Below are 24,090 nucleotides of genomic sequence, written 5' to 3' on the forward strand. Positions count from 1 at the left end.
TTTGTTTTTATTGCAACTGTAATCCTTATCTCGAAAATTGTGAAACAATATTTCTTCGAGAATATTGAAACGAGTGATTTATTTTATTGGAACGAGATGATTTTTTTTTTTTTTTTTGAGAAATGTACAAAGTAATCTTTGTTTGAGCTGCGAGGTGTTTAAATTGAAACGAATTTCTTTTTTTTTAATTTAAATTACACGAAGAAATATTTATATAAGAAAAATATCCAGACGATGTTTATCAGATAAAAATATACAGCCATAAAAATATCATCCCGAATAACGTATCGAATAAAAATATCGATAGCGATCATAAATTGATGAACACGCCCGAATCATACGATTAATGTGATATTGTAACAACTCGTTTATCATTATGATTTAGCGTTTCAAAAATGGAACGACTTTTATCGCAACAGATATAAGAGATATAAGAGAAGAAAAGTTTTCTTTCTCTCTGGTTTTTCTTAATTTTATTTCTTTCCATATTCGACTCGAATAAGAGAAATAGTGAAATCTTTGGATATTTCTTAAGAATGGAAGAAATATATCTCAAAATGATTCTAAATCAAATTATCCAATATTTCAAACGATTTATATTATTCATTTTATCAATGCCCAGTTCAAATCTGCTTTATGCCAATCAACGTATTTCACATCATCCATTTCAAATATTCGAGTCACGAATAATACTGGAATAATCAAATTACATTACACGAAGAAATTAAACTATCATTATTCATGAAAATAATCATGAATATATACGTACAATTATGTTTCTATCCAGATAAAAATTGAACATCCTTACACATTCTTTTCTAATTGCAGGAATAAAAAGAAATCAATCGTCTTTATCATCTCTATCATCTCGAGCAGATCGATATCTCTCTTAACATCCGATACAATTTCCATCTGGCACATTACAGCCACATCCTTTCATCGTCGAAACATAAAATTCCCTCTGCCCTTACGCGTCGTGAAGAAAAAGAAAGTAAGACAGAAAAAAAGGGGGAGAGAGAAAAAGAGAATAAATCTGCCAGCCTACATACTTTTCCCGATCGATACTCGTCGATCGTCAAAGAGTCGCACGACCGTAAAGAAACTGTCGTTCGCCTCGATTTCAATGCATACACATCTTTTACGTGCTCGATAGAGTGTGATGCAGTGTGACGTTCGATGAATAACGATCACCCACCCAGGCCATCGACACATCGCAACGTTATGCCGCGCAACATCAGCAGGAAACAACTTTGATCAAGGAATCGTGACTCCTTTTCTTCCGTTTTCGAATCGAATACATTTTCGACACGAGCCGAGGACAACGTTCGAGGACTCTCCAATTTCCTGTTACGACGATTCTTCGAGGAAGTGGCATACCTTCCTTAAAAATCGAGGTTTTGACCAGAAGGTCTTTTTTATCTTTATATTTTTCAGATCACGTGCGTGATTGCGATATCAAGTTTACGATATTTTTGTTTTTAAAAGCAGGAAATTAGAAGATTGGAAGGTTTGTCGAGTAATTACAAGTTAAATAGAGCGTAGAAACTCGAGTCACTATATCGATTAATATTAATTTCGTCGCGTTATAAATATCGAAATTGCATAGAATTTTATATAAAAAAACGTAAATGAATAATAATAAGGAACAAAGAAAGAAAGAAAGAATCTTTGGAATTCTTTTTCAAGAATAATATGATGGAAGATGGACGAAAAAGAATTGTACGAATCCAATAATTAAAAGGAGTTACATTTTGCAACAATTGCGTTTTGAGGATATACAGCATCTCTCTCTATTTTAATGGTACGTAAATACGTGTACTTTGTTTTATTAATGTATTCATTTATATTAATTCATGCACATTTTAATGCATGAATATATTCAACTCTTGAGTAAATCCCGAAATGACAATGATATTTTACATATTTCCCGTGGAAAATCAACAAACTTCATCGTAATTTCTTTTAACAAAAATTTCATAAATTAACCTTTATTATTATACGATGACGTATGCATCTTGCTCCCCGACGCATTACGAATTCATACATTCAATGCAAAAATATGGTTATTACTACACCCGTAGTATAATATATAAAATAAATTTTTACACTTCATCATGCCCGCCTGAAAAATTTCCCTCTCCGGCCAGACACGGTGGATTGAGAAAATGGTAATAGCACGAATCCGGCCATCTCCATTTTTCTACCATATATAATTCAATGTTATATATTACTATATTTCTTTGCTACAACAAACTCTCTTTTTTCCTTTCTCTATTCAAAGAAATTTTAGTTCTCTAACTAACCAATTTTCTTTTATTTTACAGGCAACTTAAATTAAAAACCACGAAATCACTCTAATTACAACAAAATTCAACAACAAAAGTGAAATGGACACAATTTCTCTTCAATTCTGTCGAGCCCAAAAAGAAAAAAGAACAGATTCCTTGAACAATTATATATTACTATATTTCTCTGATACAACAAACTCTCTTTCCCTCTTTTCCTCTCTCTCTTCAAAGAAATTTTAGTTCCCTAACTAACCAATTTTCTTTCACTTTACAGGAAACAACTTAAATTAGAAACCACGAAATCACTCTAATTACAACAAAAGTGGAATGGACACAATTTGTCTTCAATTCTGTCGAACCCAAAAAAAAAAAAAGAACAGATTCCTTGAACAATTATATATTACTATATTTCTCTGCTACAACAAACTCTCTCTCTTTCTTTCTTCAAAGAAATTTTAGTTCCCTAACTAACCAATTTTCTTTCACTTTACAGGGGATAACTTAAATGAAAAAATCACTCTAATTACAACAAAGTTCAACAACAAAAGTGAAATGGACACAATTTCTCTTCAATTCTGTCGAATCCTCAAAAAAGAAAAAAGAACAGATTCCTTGAACAATTATATATTACTATATTTCTCTGCTACAACAAACTCTCTCTCTCTCTCTCTCTTCAAAGAAATTTTAGTTCCCTAACTAACCAATTTTCTTTCACTTTACAGAGAAAATTAAATTAGAAACCACGAAATCACTCTAATTACAACAAAAGTAAAATGGACACAATTTGTCTTCAATTCTGTCGAACCCCAAAAAAAGAAAAAAGAAAAAAGAAGAGATTCCTTGAACAATTATATATTACTATATTTTTCTGCTACAACAAACTCTCTCTCTCTCTCTTTCTTCAAAGAAATTTTAGTTCCCTAACTAACTAATTTTCTTTCACTTTACAGAGAACAACTTAAATTAAAAATTACGAAATCACTCTAATTACAACAAAAGTAAAATGGACACAATTTGTCTTCAATTCTGTCGAACCCAAAAAAAAAAAAAAAAAGAACAGATTCTTTTTACAATATCAAAATGCAATAAGAAAGGAAGGCAAAGCACACGAAACGGTTGAGGTGATTTCCTTCGGAGAACGCCTTGATCCCCCTCCCTCCCCTCCCCCTCTTCCTCTTTCGAATCGAATCGGCAGCATGAATGGAAACGAGATTTCTCGTCAATCAAGGTGAATGTCTGAAGGCGGAGGAGGAATAGAGGTCGATATCGGAGGCGGACACGACAAGGCATAGTAATTAACAGACGTTTCGATCGCGCGAGTACCATCGGTCCTCAACAAATTGTGGTCTGTGATCTAAATGTGTGAACGGACCAACTCCGGGGGGATTCGACTTGATGGCGGTTAGAGAATTTCAAGGGATCAGGCTTGCTAACGTGTATTATATTCTGAATAGTTGTCGTTAGTTGCTGACAAATTTTCTCTTGTCCCGGCGTGTCGTCGCTCTTCAACAACGGCCGCCCCTCGACAGCCTGCTGAAACTCGAGTATCGTCCCCGTTTCTCTCGATGGAATTATCATACCGACGCGGCGGATTCTAAACGAGATAATATTTCAAGATTTCTTTCCAAAAGGATTTTGTATCTTCGTTTCTTCGAAATTGTCAACTTTTATTCGAGTTATCCATCTAAAAACTATGGATTTGTTTTTCTTTCTGGATTGCAAGAAATGTTATTTCTGAAGATATATATTCTACACTGTTCTTGTATTAATTTCATTTTAATTTTCCCTTTCCAGCGGATTCTAAGCGAGATATTTTAAGATTTCTTTCTAAAAGAAATTATATCTTCGTTTCGAAATTTTTATTGGAGTCAATGAGTTGATTACACGAAGAAAAATCGGAAGTTTTGTCCATCTAAAAACGATGGATTTGCTTTTCTTTCTGGATTGTAAGAAATGTTATTTCTGAAGCTATATATTCTACACTGTTCTTGTATTAATTTCATTTTAATTTTCCCTTTCCAGCGGATTCTAGCGAGATAATATTTCAAGATTTCTTTCTAAAAGAAATTATATCTTCGTTTCGAAATTTTTATTGGAGTCAATGAGTTGATTATACGGAGAGAAGTCGAAAGTTTTGTCCATCTAAAAACTATGGATTTGCTTTTGTTTCTCGATTGCAAGAAATGTTATTTCTGAAGATATATATTCTACACTGTTCTTGTATTAATTTCATTTTAATTTTCCCTTTCCAGCGGATTCTAAGCGAGATAATATTTCAAGATTTCTTTCCAAAAGGATTTTGTATCTTCGTTTCGAAATTGTCAACTTTTATTCGAGTCAATGAATTGATTACACGGAGAGAAATCGGAAGTTTTATCCATCTAAAAACTATGGATTTGCTTTTCTTTCTGGATTGCAAGAAATGTTATTTCTGAAGATATATATTCTACACTGTTCTTGTATTAATTTCATTTTAATTTTCCCTTTCCAGCGGATTCTAAGCGAGATAATATTTCAAGATTTCTTTCCAAAAGGATTTTGTATCTTCGTTTCGAAATTGTCAACTTTTATTCGAGTCAATGAATTGATTACACGGAGAGAAATCGGAAGTTTTATCCATCTAAAAACTATGGATTTGCTTTTCTTTCTGGATTGCAAGAAATGTTATTTCTGAAGATATATATTCTACACTGTTCTTGTATTAATTTCATTTTAATTTTCCCTTTCCAGCGGATTCTAAACGAGATAATATTTCAAGATTTCTTTCCAAAAGGATTTTGTATCTTCGTTTCGAAATTGTCAACTTTTATTCGAGTCAATGAGTTGATTATACGAAACAAGAAAAGTCGGAAGTTTTGTCCATCTAAAAACTATGGATTTGGTTTTTGTTTCTCGATTGCAAGAAATGTTATTTCTGAAGCTATATATTCTACACTGTTCTTGTATTAATTTCATTTTAATTTTCCCTTTCCAGCGGATTCTAAACGAGATAATATTTCAAGATTTCTTTCCAAAAGGATTTTGTATCTTCGTTTCGAAATTGTCAACTTTTATTCGAGTCAATGAGTTGATTATACGAAACAAGAAAAGTCGGAAGTTTTGTCCATCTAAAAACTATGGATTTGGTTTTTGTTTCTCGATTGCAAGAAATGTTATTTCTGAAGCTATATATTCTACACTGTTCTTGTATTAATTTCATTTTAATTTTCCCTTTCCAGCGGATTTTAAACGAGATATTTCAAGATTTCTTTCTAAAAGAAATTATATCTTCATTTCGAAATTTTTATTGGAGTCAATGAGTTGATTACACGGAGAGAAGTCGAAAGTTTTGTCCATCTGAAAACTATGGATTTGCTTTTCTTTCTGAATTGTAAGAAATGTTATTTCTGAAGCTATATATTCTACACTGTTCTTGTATTAATTTTTATGAGATGGAATTAATTAATATTTCGAAAAATCAAACGTTCCTTTTCCTTTTTTTGATCCTATCAAATGAATCACTACAATTTCGACTTCTAATTTCCATTTCTCTGTTAATTGGATCGATTAAAATTTTACCTTTATTTATATTTCAGCGCACGAGCATGCCGCACGAAACAAAGGATTATTAGTATGCCAGGCTCACGTACGCCTTTCCATTATTATAAGTACATATCGTTTGTGCTGGTGAATTTGGATGATATCGCGTAATATGGGTCAGGATAGTCCATTTAATCTTCCCCGGCTCGTGTTATGCCGGTGAATAATGCAAATTAGGCAACGGATAACACGATCGTATACAACGATCATATTTCGATTACTCGAGATCTTTACTCGCTGGAAGTGAAAATTATCGTTCTCGAAGAATTTTTTCCCATTTTATTTATTTCCTTTCTTATTTAAATTGAATTGAATCGAATAGATATCGTTTACGAGCAGATATTCAATTCGTACGTATATACACGGACGAATGAAAGTTTTGCAATTAGTGGATGGCGTTCTAATCGTTAACCATAACCTTGTTTTAACAACTTTGTTTCGCCGATGATAGAACGTCGAGTCGAAGCGAACGAAGATTCGACTCGTCGTGTGTATAAATTATAATCTTCCGCTTTGAGTAATAATATTTTATCGTTGAATCAAAGTGAAGCATAGAATAGAATAGGATGGAATAAAAGTTAGAAACGAAAAGAAACGAAATTGAAAAGATTTGTGTAAACGATTAAAAAATAATAAAAAGAAAAAAAGAAGAAGAAGAAAAGAGTTTGTTTGAGAGCTTGTTAATCACCAAATTTTGAATTTGAATTATTACTTTTTTTTTTTCAAAATTGATTCTAAATATAAATTGTTGCAATCTCTAATATTTCTCTCAATATTTTTCTTCCCCCCAGATAATTTTCTCCCGGTATTGATGCATTTGTTTCAATAATACTTAACAATTGTAACGAACGTGTATTTTTCATCGAGTTTAGTTGTTGACTTAAAAAAAAAAAAAAAAAAAAAGAGAATATCGTGTCAGGAAGATATCTATCCAATGTTGTTATTCACCGGCTTCTGATAATGTTTCGTTCCAATAATGGTTGATAACGAAGCTCGATAAAAAAAAAAAAAAATTCTAACATCGTTCGCTGAAGCGGAGAAAATAAAATTTCAATAACGGTGAAAATGTTAAAGATATGATGATGATGAACCATTTTCATCAACCCTTTACTTTACTACACCCAACCACCACCCTCTACGATATCGATTCATTTCGATTCAACGAAGCATAACCAGAATTTATTTCGAAATTTTAATTTTGCTTTAGAATTGTTTAATTGCTTAATTAAAGAAATTGTAGAAATTTGTATAGTAGATTTTATATCTCGTGGAGGTGGATATTTTCCAGGATAAAAGGAAGGATCAATTCTATTTAAATTTCCACCCCCTCCATTTCATTTTGATAAACTTGTAAAAAATACTCATTTATATTCTCTCATCGAAATAGCGACTAAACAACTTTTCAAAAATTTGCATATATTTTCATCCTCGAATGGAAAAGAAGAATATTTTTTTGAAAAATCCTATCGCTCGAATCGATTATTTATCTAAATAAAAATTCCGCGAATCTTTCGAATCTTTCTCTTTCTCAAAAATCTTCTCAAAGGGAAAAAGAGGAAGGATACGTAACAGATACGTAATTAAATTACCGCAGAAATTTCTAATTAGTTTCACGAAACGAGATGAAATCCGACAATTCCATCCAAACACAACTCGACTTTTCGAGTAAAGAATTAATTAAATATCTTTCGATCGTATCGCGTATCGTTCCATTGTTCCATTAATACGCCGAGGGAACATCGTGACACCTTCTTTGTCATATTTTATTATACCCATTGCACAACAATGTGACGTAACGTCCAGGTTAAATTTAATAATCTCTGCAAGATCTTTGCGTCATCGTCTTACTCGAGACAGCATATTGGCTAGCATCCCTTGGAGAGATATTGCTTTACACTTCGAAAGTAGCCAGCCACTTTGAACTGACGAACTCGACATAACAGTGAGAGATACCGTGGAAAATTGTTGACACGAAATTTCCAGATGTAACTGGCTACCCGAAATAGGTCGTTTTCATTTGTCACCAAGTTTTAAACTCTTCGATTCTCCATTTTCGTTCGTCTTTCAGATTTTATCTTATATTTCATTCGTTGAAAACAATATTGTTGAAAAAGAGAATCAATATTGTGTTCTACAATGATAGAAATCAATTTTTATCCATTTCTATATCTTTTTCGAATTTTCTTAAAATTAGAATCCTTCCTTTATTTTTTATTTAACGATAGCAGTTTGCTCTTCTATTTTTCTAAATTCCATTGAAAAATTTTGGATAATAAACAACAACAAGAGACGTAAAATTTGTCAAATTCCATTGAAAAATTTTGGATAACGATAGTTTAAAAAACGTTGCTCCTTTAATTACTTTCTAAATTCCTATCGTGTCTTCTTTCCTTCCTATATTAATAATAGTCGCGATCGTTAAATATTACAATGGAAGAAGTACGCGAGACAACTCTTACAAAGCGTTAAGTAAACAACTTCGTCTAAAGAATCGGATGAGTAGAACTCAGTTTGCGAGATATCTAGTCCACGAGTGCCACGGGGTTAAATCTATTTGGACAGTGAAATTATTGCTAACAAGCTAAGATAAGAACAACAAGAGACGTAAAAGTAGAGATAGAACAGAGAAATATGAATGATTAAATACATAGTTGAAGAAGAATAATTAGAAATACGAAGATGGACAAATTCCAAATTCCAAAAAAGTTGGGGAATCGATCTTCAAATATTGTTAACTTTATATTTTAAACTTCCAATCGAAGATTTTTAAGTATAATTCATTCATAGCTTGGAAATGTTACAAATATTTTTTTTTCCAAAATATTTGCACAACTTCACACCATTTTTCAACAAGAACCAATGAATCTCGTGTTACGAGAAACAATCGTTTTGCCTCTGTTTGTGACACTCTTTCAACAAATGAAAATTAAGATTTTCTCGAGGTGATTATGAAACTATCAGATGCAAGTGATTAAATCGAATGAAAATGGGGATATGATAATCAGTTTTACGATTTTTACTTTAACTCGAGTAACACGTGAATTACGATCGAGTTAAAGCTTGGAGGAAATCCAAGAAATGCTTAGAGTGTTACACCACGTGTTTCTATTAAACGAGAAAACTGCTCGTTGCCAGTGATATGAAAGAGAAAATTGCACCGCCATATTGGATCGATACCCTTACTCTTTCCTCGTGATTCCTCGTTTGCTGAAGATTTATTTTATTACGTAATGAGAGTATCGATATCTGATTCGATGTAGAGATTCGATTTTGCTTTGAACAATTGAAACGATGATAAATGAAATTATCGCGTTCTTCTCTTTTAAGATCCTCCATTAAGAAGAGAATTTTAATTTGATTGAAAATTAAATATCGGAAAATTATTGAATAAAATGGGAAGTTTAAAGTGGAAACTTTTTTTTGTATTTGAATCTGATAGAGGAAAACAGTGGATAAAGGAAATTTTTAAAAAGAAAGTAAAAGTATCAAGTATCTAAAAGATAATAAATAAAATTATAACATCGAATGAGAAAGAGTAAAATTTTAATCTTGTTGAAAATTTTTTTTCCCCAAGAAAATTTCTACTTTGTTAAATCTCGTTGCATCATCGAATGAACGAAGTTTCGATTAACTATACCAACTCGTTCTTATTTGTCCACAACGAATTATTTTTCTTTCAATTTTATATTTCGAACTATACAACTCAGCCAAACTTCGTTTAACAAAGTTTCGATAAACGAATTCTTCTATTCGTTTACAATAATTATAAATTATTTTATTAAATTTTCCTTCCGTCGATATTTTACAAATTGCAACAAATCGCAAACTATTCACATTTATCCGCGATCTAATTATTTTTATTCCTTTAAATTTAATTACTTTTCTCACAGCACAATAATTCTATTTTACAACTTCACAGTCTAAATAAAGTTTCGATAGAAAACGACCGGTTCCAATATTCTTATTTCTCTTCGCAATTCGGTTACTTTTATTCCTTTAAATTTAATTACTCATCAGTAATTAGTTTCCTCCCCCCCATAATTCTATCTTACGGTTTCATTTAACGAAGTTTCATGATGATGAAAATATCAAACACGCGAATTCACTTAGAAGATATCTCGTATTCGTACTCCTCATTATTATCACTTCCATAGTTTTGGATACAAGTTTTAACTACCTTTAGGCTAAATCGACCCTGTTTTTCACGATTATTAATTAAATTATCTATCGAAAATTTATTAACAATGTGTATGTATATATATTCGCTAAAGAAAAATTTTATAATCTTACAGAATAGATTCGATGAAACAAGAACGAAACTCAATGGACGACGTTAAAGAAATTTTAAAGAAACATTTCATTAGCTAAGCCTTCAACAGGGATGAAATTTCAACTACTACACGAATAAAAGCTACTAGAAAATAGCTTCACGTAAATCTACAATCAAAAAAAAATCAGAGAATGGAAAAATTTCAATCCACCTCCACCATAATTTCTTCACCCCTATATATTAATGGCGCGAAAAACTGTGTCAAAGTCTCGTCCATTCATCGATTGGCCATTGACGCCCTCGATGATGTCCACCCTTTGGTCGATCAGTGGCCACCGGTGGCCACTCGAACGACCACCCCTAACGAACCAACACCCTCCCCTTCCCCATGAAACCTCTTCTCGTTCCAAGTGTCAACCACTTCCGTGCCCCATTGAAGATCGGCTGGGAATAATCTATCACCGGAAAAGGCTTCCTCCCTTTCGCCTATCCTACCCTCGTCCACCACCAACCAACGTGATGAAATTCGGAAAATTTTCCATAATCGAGGAAAGTAATCTCACCGCGGGGAGAGATACCCAAGGGAGTATGGATGGAACCGTGTTTTGAGAGGAGGGAAGGGGTTGTGGATAATAACTGAAGAGAGAGAGAGAGAGAGAGAAAGGGTGCGATAAAAAGGAAATTGGCAAGTGTGAGGAGAAACAAGAGTGCTCGAGAAGGGAGATTGTGCGAGGAATTAAAAGGGGGGAATTTGTGTAGGGGATATTATTGGGGAGAGGGGTGAATTGAAATTAAAAAGAATACGCGGAGAGGTGGGGGTTGTAAAAGGATTTTAGGGGAGGAAGAGGGAAAAAGGAAATAATGGTAAGGGAAATGTGATTCCTTCAGGGAGAGGGGAATTTTTGAAATGTATGTAAGAGAATGGGTTCACACGGATTGGAATAAGATTTATCAATGAGTTGGAAGGAGAAGAGATATTATATTGCGAGAGAACAAGTATTAAATTAATGTGAAAATGTAATAGCTTCGAGTAAGAATAATCTTGAGAGTTCAACACTGTTCCAAGATGCAAATTAGAAACTTTTCTTTCCTGTTCCTCGTTTTTATTACAGAATCAAATTATTGGAATTATCTATGGGCGAGGTGAAATTAACTGATGAGGCTGATTAATTGATTAATCGATCGAGCACCTTCTTTCTTTATTATTTTTATCCTGTATTTCGTGCGCGGCCTGTTTTTTTCAACAAGGATACCTCGACTATTTCTTTTTGTTTATCCGGAATAATGAACCGGAAACAATAGACGAAGACGATACATTAGAAGCAGGAAGTTTGCCAAATTTTAGAAGCGGCATCCACGTCAAATTGCCACAACGCCTATTGTTTGTTTCGACGCTCGAAACTCGGGCCATATTTTTCTTTTTCTTTTTTTTTTCTTTTCCTCCGCCAATTTTCCACCCCGAAATTCCTTATTTCTTTCCTTTTCCCTCACCGGTGTGAAAACGTAAAAAAATCACAGCAGCGCGTTTTCATCCCTCTTTTTTCTTCTGTCGCGAAGTAACGAGTTTCGTTGATCGTCGACGAGTTCGATTTCGTTTTCTTTTTTTTTTATTTTTCTTTTCCAAGATTTACAGACGCGAAACTTGTCGTTTCTCGCGCCAAGTGGCTCTCGCGCATTTTTCCGGCAAAAAATTGTTATATATTTTTTTTTCAATCGTGCAGTTAATTAACTTAAGAGGCAACGTGTTACGTGTAATTTTTCCAATTTCTTGTATCACGAATATTTTACAATATATAAAAAAAAAAAAAGAAAGAAAAGGAATTCCAAGAATTCCATTCTCTTCCATCGATTCCATTCCAAGCAAGTTTCAAAAAATTTTTCCTCGAATTATTAACAATTAATTATTTCGTTCAAAGAAATTTTTTAAACTTCACATTGAAAATTATGAGCGATCCTATTTACCAAGGATTGGCAAAGGACACACGGAAACGTGGCGTAAAATTCGAGTTAATTAAACTTTCTTCCTCTTCTTGAAGCTTGTTCATAGATATTAAAGCCGGGGTATTAAAAAAAAAAAAAAAAAAAAGGAAAGTCCACTTCTCGTTAAAACTCTCGAAAAAGCAATGGATTAAACCGATGAAATGCAATGCTTCGTTTCATCCCTTCTTTTTTCCTCATTTTTTTTTTTTTTCCTCTTTTTTACATGCTTTACGTTGAAAGCTTTACACGGATCGACGATTTTAATGCATCCTTGTGACATGCACAATTGCAAATGTTCATTTTTCGCCACGAGACCGATCGTGTGCGAACCGATACTACTTCGTGTAATCGATGAACGACGCGTGCATTTCACGGATCCTCTTGCATGAATAAAATCGCAACGACCGCGTTATTTGCGTGGAATCCCTAAACTATCCCCAATGAATCGTGGATCGAGCGAGTGTTTCTTCGTAATTGGAGAAGTGGATCGATTTTTGATGATAAATAAGGAGTTTTGACGCGTTTTAAAACGATCAAAGAGTATATCAAATAAGATGAAAGGGAGAAATAAGGAGTTTTAACGCGTTTAAAACGATCAAAGAGTATATCAAATAAGATGAAAGGGAGAAATAATGCATGTGACTTTGTAGCAAGATTTTGAGGATTGATAAATGGTATTCTTTTGAATTAATTAAGAAATTATTATCTATCTATTCCAAACGATAATTATTCTAGTGTATAAGATAAATTTTTAATTATCATTAATTTTAATATTGATGATTTTTATCGTTGAAAGGAGTATTATTTAATTATCATTAGGCGATAGATTTTTCTTCCTACGTTTTTTCACCTCTGATTTTATATACGCGTTGTTAGTTAATTAGTTGTTAGTCAATGATTCATGGAGAGGCTTTAAATCGTACATCTGATTATTATAAAGTAATGATAATTCGCGTATTAAATCATGCGATTTAATTACCGGTTATTTCAACATCGATGAAATTTTTAACGTTTTAATTTAATTTTATTAATTAAATATTATTCAAATTTATTAATTATTATTATTCCAATATCGAGATATAGTTCCAAAATTATTCGATTTTAATAGGACGGGCAATCATTTCTTATTCTCAAACATTTTTCTCATCATCGAACTGAACTTAATGATCGTATATTGCAAATAATTATAGAATTTTTCCAAAAAATCCTATAATCCTAAATTTTGCAAACTCGACTAACAACCAAACGTAACTTTCACAATAAATCCTTCTCAACAATTTCTCCTCGATTTTCCCTCGAACTTATATTTATATCATCTCTCTTTATCCTCTAAAATTTTGCAACTCGTTTTTTCCACGTCTATTATAAATGTTTATCTTATTTATTGTAAAAATCGCAGAAAATTGTTGCTTCCTATTTCTTTCCCCAAGGAAAAGAGCCACATGTTATGAAAGGGAAAAGGAAGCGTAACGAATCTGAAACCAGAGATCGTTGCTGTGCCACACACCGTGAAAAATTACAATATAATAGAGCCTTCCATTATGCGAAACAAGAAAACAAGATCGTTCGGATAAAAGAATTTTCGGATAATAAGAATTATTCTGAAAATAATTTATTCTCAAAAAAAGAAAGAAATTGAGACAAATGGTAAGAAAAATCACTATAAAAATTAAAAATTCCATAAACTCAATTCCCAAACTCAAATATTTTGACAAACATACGAAGAAAGTTTGCAAATAATTTTCCATTGTTACTTTTCCCAATTCTATATCACTTTCATTTTCTCAATTTCTCAAAAATTTCAATATCGAATGTTACCTAACCAATAATTTTATTTCTTTTACAGTGTTCTATACACGGAGACGAAAACGAAACGAACAATCGACATCCCGTGATCTGAGAGTTCTCATGGCCGCAAACTTGTTGGGTAAACAATAAACGTTTCGATCTTGTCGCGCTATTACGTTATTTCCACCATATCCCGATAAGCCAGAACGTTCGTAGTTTAAATTGTGACTTGAAGTGCACGAGTTGGAATAGTTAGATTAGAACAAAACTATCAAATAATTCGTAGATGCGTAACAACATGCGTTGTTTCGCTTCTCTTAAATTGAAGAAAAATCTCCAATAATCTCTGCACGAATATTTTCAATCCGTCACGACGAAGCTTCATCGACATACGTTGTTATTTCTTCGAACAATAAAAAATATCGAAGATTTCTACGATATTTAACGCGGTTCTACTCTCCTTTGAACGTCGAAAATTTGAATATCGAATAGAATTGAATTTTACAATCTAGATTTCGTCCCTATTGTTCTATTTAATTTTCTTAAAGTTCTTCGTTTTTCAAAAGAATTAATAAATTCGAATTAATAAATTTTCGTTATTATATATTTGCGTTTGATGCAATATTTTCTAACGTTACATAAACACGTTTATTATATTTATTTTTCGATTATTGTTAATATTAGAATTCTATTGGAATTCAATTGTAAACTAAATGTGTATCGGATAAATAAACTCTACGTCTACATGATTTCTCGTGATTCTTTTTTTAATAGCGAAAAATGTCGATCGGGAAGGGAATATTTCTTCCTTCGAGTAGTTTCTTCATTAAAACTTTACAAAGTGAGAAAATGTTATTCAAAATTCATTCATAAAGTAAATTCTGCCTGGTTGCAACGCTTTCCAACTTCGTTCTAAACTTATGTATCTCCTATCGAACACGTACAATTATTTGCAGAAATAAAAAAATTGATATTGAAGAAATTATTATGCACAACAAAAGTCAAATCGATTATTATTCAAATTATATATTTGGCAGAATTTCTCCCCTAAATTCGAATGGAAAATATTTAGAATAAATTGTAAGGTTCGCAAGAATACGATAAATTAATTAGAAAATTGATATTGTTATAATTATAAAAAATCTAGATTATAAAATTCAATTCTATTCAAATTTTTATTTACAAAAATCCGGATTAATAAAAAAATTGATAGAGAAATTATTATGCACAACAAAAGTCAAATCGATTATTATTCAAATTATATATTTCGCGTGGCAGAATTTCTTCCCCCCTAAATTCGAATGGAAATTAGAATTAATTAGAAAATTGATATTGTTATAATTATAAAAATTATTTAAAAATCCGGATTAATAAAAAAATTGATACTAGAGAAATTATTGTGTATGTCAAATCGATTATTATTCAAATGGAAAATTATATATTTCGCGTGGCAGAATTTCTTCCCCCCTAAATTCGAATGGAAATTAGAAAATTGATATTATTATAATTATAAAAATTATTTACAAAAATCCGGATTAATAAAAAAATTGATACTAGAGAAATTATTGTGTATGTCAAATTGATTATTATTCAAATGGAAAATTATATATTTCGCGTGGCAGAATTTCTTCCCCCCTAAATTCGAATGGAAATTAGAATTGATTAGAAAATTGATATTGTTATAATTATAAAAATTATTTACAAAAATCGATCGATCCGAATTCGCTAATAATTCAGACGAGAGATCATCGAGAGAATTCTATGAGAAATTGCAAAGGAATCTGATCGCAATTCGGGGAAATTATTCCAAATAAATTGAAAGGTTTAGCGTAACGCAAGGGTATGATAATTGAAAGAGAACGTTAATGATGCGAGCAACGTTATCTGCGCTTCCTTTTAATGTTGCAACCCAAGTTCTCCGTCTTAATTAAAACTTGTAGTCTCACGAGACGTCACTCTCGTGAAACGTGAAGAATGAATTAAACAGGGAGCTGTGCATCATCTGTGAACCTTGCTCAAAAATATTTATAATTTTCTAATTTCTAATTCTTCGCGAGTGAAAAAGATGGAAATAATGATTGTCGAGGATCTTTCGTCTTTGTTTCATTGTCGAAATTCAAATATCTTCGATAAAAAATAATAATACTGTTTCGAGGGAAGGAAAAATCTTGCAAACCTGGATGAAATTTGGAATAATAAAGATTTAGAAGTGTTTGATATATTTACAATTTTTTGAGAATTTAATTTAGAATGAGTTAAAACTAACGAGCAACGATTATTAAATATATTTATTAATATTTATTAATTATGAAAATATTGTACAACAAATTTATTTACGTTTGTATTCTATATATATTATATTTTCGAGTTTTCTTTCTAATATTTCTAACCTGTCGATGAATAAATAAAATCGACGCGAAACATTTTCTTATTTTTATCCTTTTATTTCCAAGGTATGTGAAATTCAGTCGTTCAGCATGGCTAAGAAACGCGCACGTTTAAAGTTATACGAGCAATGAATTCTCGGTTGAAGGAAACCTGCATTCATCCAGAGACACGGTAATTTATGAAAGATGCGATGGCGCGCGTGTAAATATTCATTCTCGGCGAATAGTCGAGTGGAATTAAAAGAGAAACTGGAAAACGACACGAGAACATTTACACAAACAGACGAATTTCTCCGATTAAAATGTCTAAGTCCTCTGAAAAGTTATTAGAAAGTGTGGTATCAGAAATATTAAGTCATCTCAACGAACTCGATGTTGTTTGATGAAAGTGAAAGGAAACAGAATCAAATTATTACAATTGTAATTTATATTTGAAAAATAAAATAAATAGTATGTAATGAAGAAAAAGAAATTCTCTTCGATTATATAATAATACTAAAAAAAAAAATTAAATAACTAATATTTTATTACTCGCTTTTGAAATATTGGCATAATAAGATAAGAAGACAATATTATCAAAAACTCGTTCAGAAATTTTTAATAAAAATTGAATTCAATTCCTCTCAGATTCATCAGTTAACACAATTTTTCCCGTATCAAAAGAATCGAAAGAACATTCTCTAGAATTTCATCGACTAGATGTCAAGATTCAAAAGGAAGAAGCATCCAACGATTCACGGAATTTTCATTACTGGCTGACAAACTTCTGACTGTCATTTCGAGACGACAGAAGAAACTGCTCGCGTTCTTCATTATTTAATCCTAATCTGACCGTGATACTCAAGAAACTATCCGGTATGCAATAAAAGGGATCACCATACATTAAAAAAAACTGGATCTTCGAATTTTTCGCAAACTATAATCCATAGATCCTATGATAAATTAAATTATGACGATATAAAAATATTTTCTCGTCCAATTTCAAAGAGATAAAATAATTTTGTATCGAAAAAAATTATTTGCACTCAATTTAAATTTCAACTTCAACTTTAATTCCAAAATAAAATTAAAAAAAAAAGAAAAGCAAATTTCCATTCCAAAAAATTACAAGTCCTCTCATTTCTTTATTATTTAATATTTAATATTAATTTACATTTCAACTCCAACGTCATTTTTTAATTGGAAAATTAAATTGAAATTAGAAGAGAAGAATTGGACGATATGGAAAATTTTAAATATTTGTAACAACGATCCAGTTTATCCCCGTAAAATGTGGAAAAATAATCATGAAACGGAAGAATTTTCACACGTTCAGGAAATGTTATGACGCATGCTAAGATACACTCATTCAGATGAATAGTAAAAATGAATTCTCTGCCACGAATTATTTCACTGTTTCTATGGAAATTCTATGCTCTCCGTTTCTGCTCTTCATAAGCATCGATCGTATGAGGGAGCATAGATTAAATTCAACTACTCAAAGTAACCACCAAGCTCCCCTGCTTAACTAAATTACTAAAACTAGATCGAATCGAGCAAAACTTTAAGTAATTGGATTGCACTCCTTTTTTCCCCTCCCAAATTATTTTGATTTTACGTTATTTTTGTTTCGAATAAAATAATACAAATACGACAATCATTCAACTCGAAATGAATTACATCGAATCGTTCGTGACTTTATTTTTCTTTTTTTAATTTTTTATGAAAACAATTTCCAATTTCTTAAAAAAAAATTTCCCTCACCTTATTGCAAAATAAAATGTTGGAAAAATTTAATAATCAACGATACGTACCCTAAAGTCTCAAGTATTTCGAGTTATTATACCATGAATAATTCAACAGCTTCGATAATTCATCAAAGATTAAAATGAAGAAAATTAAAAAAAAAAATCATTTCTATGAAATTTCACAATACAATTTAATTTCATTCAAATCTGAATATATGTTTTTAACTAACAAATTACGTTCCTTATGTTTCAATTTGTTATTATTATTCATTAATTACTTTCCCAAAATAATTAAAACGAGCTCGTACTTGAAATATGCCTCAGTTTGCGACGGGCTAATTATTTAACAGACATTTGACAGAATGTGCAACCAAATGGAAATATCCACAATCAAACGTTTCCACGTTCGATTAAAACTATACTACCGGAATAAAAGCATTAAAGTTAACTTCGTTAACTTTTGAGGTGATTTCATTTCGTCGGAAATTCCGCTGTAATTTGAAACGTGTTTATAACGTGTGCAAAAAGGAAAACAACTTTTTAATTAAAACGCGGTTCTATTTCTAGACGAAGTCTGACTATTCACACTGATCCCTCTATATTTTTTTCTTTTTTTTTTTTTTTAATTTATCATTATTATTTCTTATTTAAAACGCGCGAAACGAACGATTTATCATTTTTATTTTTTATTCGAATAATTTATTTTAAATTTCTTTTTTTTTTTATCCATCTAAAACGCTCGACGATACTCGAAATTAAAAAAAGATTTTTAGAGATATAGAATCGATACTCGTCTCGAGAAAAAGGCAGGCTGGAAGTACATTTAGAAGGATTTAAAAGTAGATAAATGCAGCTTCTTAGCCGCTTTCTTTAATCCTAAAACCTTGTCTCACGTCTCGAAAGCTCATGTTCAAGACGTATAAGTACATGGCTTTACTGAATATCGATTGAAGGATACAATGGAAATATGGTGCAAGTATTTCCTTCTTTCTTGAAAGCACGCGACACGTAACATCTGATTCTATATTAAAAACTTTAATAAATTTTGGAAAAGGGAAGAGAGAAAAAAATTTCTTAACTTAAATATCAAATCGTTGAATAAATAATGGTAAAAAAAAAAATATGACTTCAAATTTTTCTGCAAAAAAGTTTGAAGATGGCTTTGAAACATTAATTAAGTTTCGAAAAAAAAAAAAAAGAAAAAAGAAACTATTTCAATGAACGAAAATATTTTTAATTAAACGTTTCTGAACGGAATCTCCATTTTAGATAAAGTTACTTGAAATAATGCACCCAGAGTTTCCTTACATTTTTATCGAGTGGCTATTGGATGGAGCTTATTCGATTCAGGTGGAAAAAACTTTACTGCTTGTAACATTTTTCTCGATAAGAGTCCAACCTTTTATCATCTTTCCGCTTGCGATCTTGCAACCCTTGTCACATCCTGCCTATGATCTTTCGCCCGTTCAATTTAATTGCTTATAAATTTCGAAACATCTTGACGAAAGAAGAAATTTTGTTCGAAAAGTATAGAAAAATTTGCAAAAACTTTTTCCCATTCGACTTAATGTTTATTTACAAGTATTAAAAATAAATAATCTACCCTCCAGACTGTCTGTAATACCCAGCTTTGATCTTTGTTTATTGAAAAGATGAAAAATTTAATAAAGAGAAATGTTATAAAGTTAAAAAATAGAAAAAGGAAGAGGAAGATAAATTATAATAAAAACTGATATACATGGGAATATAATGAATTTAAAACTTATTATCTCACTATCTTCCTCTTCAATTTTCACAAAATGAATTTTTATTGTAAAATTAACGATAAATAAATATTTCCTTATATATCTAATATTCATAATGAACAATGACAAAATAAAAATTAAAAATGAGGAATATATCTTAAGGAATAATATCTTAAGGAATCAAAAGAAACACGAAATAATAATTAATATTAATAATTCTAATATCAAAATACTATTATTGGATTTAATTAATCCAATCCTATTGCTCAACCGCCTACGATTAATCGTCGAGTTAATCGCTAAATTAATCGCCAAGGAACCCTGATAGATTCGGCGTGGCATGGATTATTAATGCTCGAGAGGTAATATTCTGGACGAAGAAATTCCTTCAAGATTTCCATCCCTTCCGCTAAATGTAATCGAATATCATAAATTCATCCCATATTTGCAGCGAACAGTGATTTATAGCCGTACCCACGCCACCTTAATTTATATTTTCCTCTCTTTAAAACCGCTATTATCAACCCTTAAATCTCCTATTTCTACTCCCGTGAAATCTCCATGATTGCGTGAAATTAACTGTCATCTGACTATTTTTTTTTCCCTTCTTCTTCTTCTTCTTCTTCCTTTTCTCTCCGTTAAATTAAATCGATTTCAGTGACTACATTTTCTATTCATTAATATACAGTGGACAGTTTAACGAAATCCTTTTAATGAACGACTGATATACGATTTAAATTTTTATGAAATGACTTTTTTTTCCTTCACTAAATACGAGGGCCATGTATTTTCGTTCTAAAGCCAAGTGAAAATTTTTTAAATCCTTGGTTAAATAGAAAAAAATTTTTCTTATGCAAAAATATTCGATATGATTATAATATAAAGTAATAAAATTAGATTGAAATAATGATTTAAAATTTTAAATTTCAATTTTGTCAACTATGTAATATTAAAACTAAAGTATCTCTAATAATAAAATTTAATAGAATTCATCAATCATTTCATAATAATTTTTTTTTAATTGCTACAATTAATACACTTAATTATCATTAACTAACTAAATTATCAAGTAACTGGTTTCAATTGTATGCAAAATTTATATAAAATGATATAATTCTTAAAGGGTTGAGGAATTGTCCACATATTTATAAATAGATATGCATAAAAGGGGAGAAAAGGGAAGAAAATAAAGAAGAAAGAGAGGAAACTTGGCTGGTATTATAATTTCCTCGATAATAGTTGCCAACGACTTTCGTTAAAAGATTTGGAATAATGTATGTATGTATTCTCTACGTGAAATGGTTCCATAAGTGCTTTCATTTTGAAATATGAGAAATGCAATTCTCGGTTTTCAACGAGTTGCTATGATAGAAATGATAATTCTTTCCGAATTCTGATATAAAATTTACATTATCCAAAAATCCTATTCTACTTACATTTATTAAAATCTATTTGGAATTTTAAAAAAAGAGAATTCAATGTAAAGTATATCGAAAAAGTTCACGAAGTTACATATAGATGTTAATACTTATAACGATGCATTTATCCCTTCAAAAGCAAAAGCAACATTGAAATACTACGTCGAATTGTGTCGAACAGTTTATAACTGGTTCACAGAGAATGATAAATGGATATCGAAGTTCGCTCGAATTTTTCCTTGCCAAGATTAAAACGAAGCAAAGCTCTCACGTATGGTACAAGATAAAACTTTTTATAAAATGAATTTTTATGAAATTAAAGAAAAAGCCAAAAATATAAAAGATTCATGATTTCATTTATAAATAATTCCACGTTACATGTATGAGGACATACGTGAAAATTTCAGTTTTATCTTGAGAAAAAAATATGAACGAAATAAAAGAAGAAATTATCGAAAAAGAGAAAAGAAAAAAAATTGATATTTCTGTTACATTTCGCATAAAAATGTTTTAATTGTTCCGCGGTGCAAAGATTGTTTTTTTATTTATGACAAGAGAATTTATCGCTGCAATAAGTTTCTAAATTTTATCGTAACCCGTAACACGTGCTTTAAACTGCCCGACACTTTTGCGTGAAAGCATACAATCTATGTTTTATAACGTCCATAGTATGGAACATAACAAAATTGTTGTCGTCGTTAGTGAAAAGCATTATCCTTTTTTGAATGAAACAAACTTCGTGTTGTTTAACACATTTACCATGTAATCTACCATGTAAAAAGTTGATTGAACTCATGAATATATTTACATTAATATTCAAACATTATATGAAAAATTTTGTAACAAAAGGTTTTTGTCCAGTTTCAATTGTTAGATGTATAATTTCATGATTCAATTAAATATCTTTTTGTAATTTATACAATATATTAATAATTATACAATATTTACAATAATTAAAATATTTATAATAATTGTATATTTGTTTTATATTATATAAGTTTATATTTAATCTATATATTTATATAGATTATATTCTAACCTATATATTTATATATAGGTTATTATAATGATATTGATATTATAATCAATATCTTTATATTAATTTAACAATGTATAATAAATATTTTAGAAATAGTTTTAAAATGGAACAAAAAATTGATGTGAAATATTTTTTTTCATAAAAGAAGAAGAGAAAAGAAACCAAACGTTAACAATAATCATTCTTGTTATGAATCTTTATTATTTAAATATAATTTTAAATTTGAATAAAAATAGAAACTCATAGTATCATCATAATGATATTCATTTATATAGATTTCAAATAAAAATAAAAAATATAGAAAAAATAATATCCACATCATAAATAATACAATATTTAAATAATATTTAAATTTATTTTCTATATAAAATAATAAATTCAAAAATATTATAATGTTTGAATATTAATTAATAATTAAGAAAATGTTTTCTTAAATTTTATCAATCTTTTGAAAATAACAATGATAAATTATTGAAATTTCAACAAAAACCTACATTACATTAACAACTTAACCTCCAATTCCCAATCCCATATTTCTATGATTTAACTATATTTTTACTTTACAACTAAAATATTTTTACTTACAACTAAAGTTTTCATTGCGTTGATCAAAATTTGATCAGTTTGATCAATGTTGCATGCACTTAACTTTTTTTCTTAGTAAAATTGAAATTGAAAATTTTTACCTTACTTTCGGACTTTATCAGCAAATTCGAGAACAATTCATTCTTCGTAAATGTGATAAAATTCAGCATGCGATTTGTTTTCGGAAATTGTTGCCAAAATTGGCATCGGGATGGACTTGTTGTTTGCATCCTGAAGAAGACAGCTTTCTCGGTCGATTCTCTTAAAATCTTCTATGAATTCATGGATATGCTATTCATGCAAAAATTTAAATGCATGATCAAATTTTATTCAACAAAAAATTTTATTTTTTGAAGAATCAATTTGAATATTATGAGATAAAAGATATAATAATATATATATATAGTTAAATACTAAAGAAAATTAATCTATTAATTGCAAATTAACCTCTCAAATTCTCGAGTTTCGATATTGTATCGATATTGACTCTTAATCATTTTTAGTAATTAAATTCTCGAAATTATTAATCGAATAAATATAATGTTTCCATTTATTTAGGAAACTGTGAGATTTCTAAGCTAAAATTCCTAAATTATTCAAAAACTATCCTAAATTAGTCGAAGAATTTCGATAACCTACAAGTCGGATTGAACGAAAAAAGCTCACGAAATTATATAATTTTTATATAATACTTAATAATTAATTAAGTAAACGTAATATTAATTAAATAATACTATTAATAGTGTATAAATTATAACGTAATACGTACCTATAAAAATTCTGCGCAGTTAGAAATTCCGATCGACGACACACCACACCAATTTTCAACAGACTATGACGCATCACGCCAACTACGCAGTAACAAATTCATCTAGTGGGCCTTAGCGGTCCTCTGATTGGCTGGAGCTGCGCAACTCTATTATTCGAAACCGCGCGGAAATTGAAATATTATACATGCATAATACATTTAACAATTTTGAATTTTTATAATATTAAAATATTATAAAAGTCCTCTGATTAAAAATATAATAAAAATAAGTTATTAAAATCAATTTAAGATAAAAATTAAGCAAATTAAAACAGATTCTAAAATATAATAAAATAAAAATTAAAATAAAAAGATTTGAAATAAAAAGGTTATGTTTAACATTGTTCCACGTTTGTAATTTACATTTACAATCAATATAATTATAATTATATTCTTTTTTTATATAAAATAAAATAAAACAAACAAACTATTGCTACTGAATGACTGTTTTCAAGAAGTTTACGTTTTCTATAAGA

The 24,090-nt window shown here is 30.1% G+C and overlaps 1 protein-coding gene and 1 long non-coding RNA gene across 3 annotated transcripts in view; one reads left to right on the forward strand and one right to left on the reverse strand.

The window, feature by feature from the left end:
• Positions 1 to 23,664, reverse strand: part of LOC410484 (trehalase) — a 69,695-nt gene extending 46,031 nt beyond the window's left edge. The window contains exon 1 of the mRNA XM_006560197.3: positions 23,576 to 23,664. Within this exon, the coding sequence (XP_006560260.1) occupies positions 23,576 to 23,649 (74 nt within the window). The 5' untranslated portion in view covers positions 23,650 to 23,664. The remainder of the gene's footprint in view (positions 1 to 23,575) is intronic.
• LOC100577863 lies at positions 779 to 6,628 on the forward strand. Of its 2 annotated transcripts, XR_119935.4 has the most exons (5): positions 779 to 1,408; positions 1,489 to 1,801; positions 2,325 to 4,234; positions 4,311 to 5,658; positions 5,864 to 6,628. It is a non-coding gene; the product is annotated as an uncharacterized LOC100577863 (long non-coding RNA). The 2 variants fall into 2 exon arrangements; XR_001705494.2 differs by having other exon boundaries at positions 2,325 to 5,658.
• Positions 23,665 to 24,090: the final 426 nt, after the last annotated feature.

This window comes from Apis mellifera, linkage group LG14 (assembly GCF_003254395.2).
Source record: "Apis mellifera strain DH4 linkage group LG14, Amel_HAv3.1, whole genome shotgun sequence".
Taxonomy (NCBI): domain Eukaryota; kingdom Metazoa; phylum Arthropoda; class Insecta; order Hymenoptera; family Apidae; genus Apis; species Apis mellifera.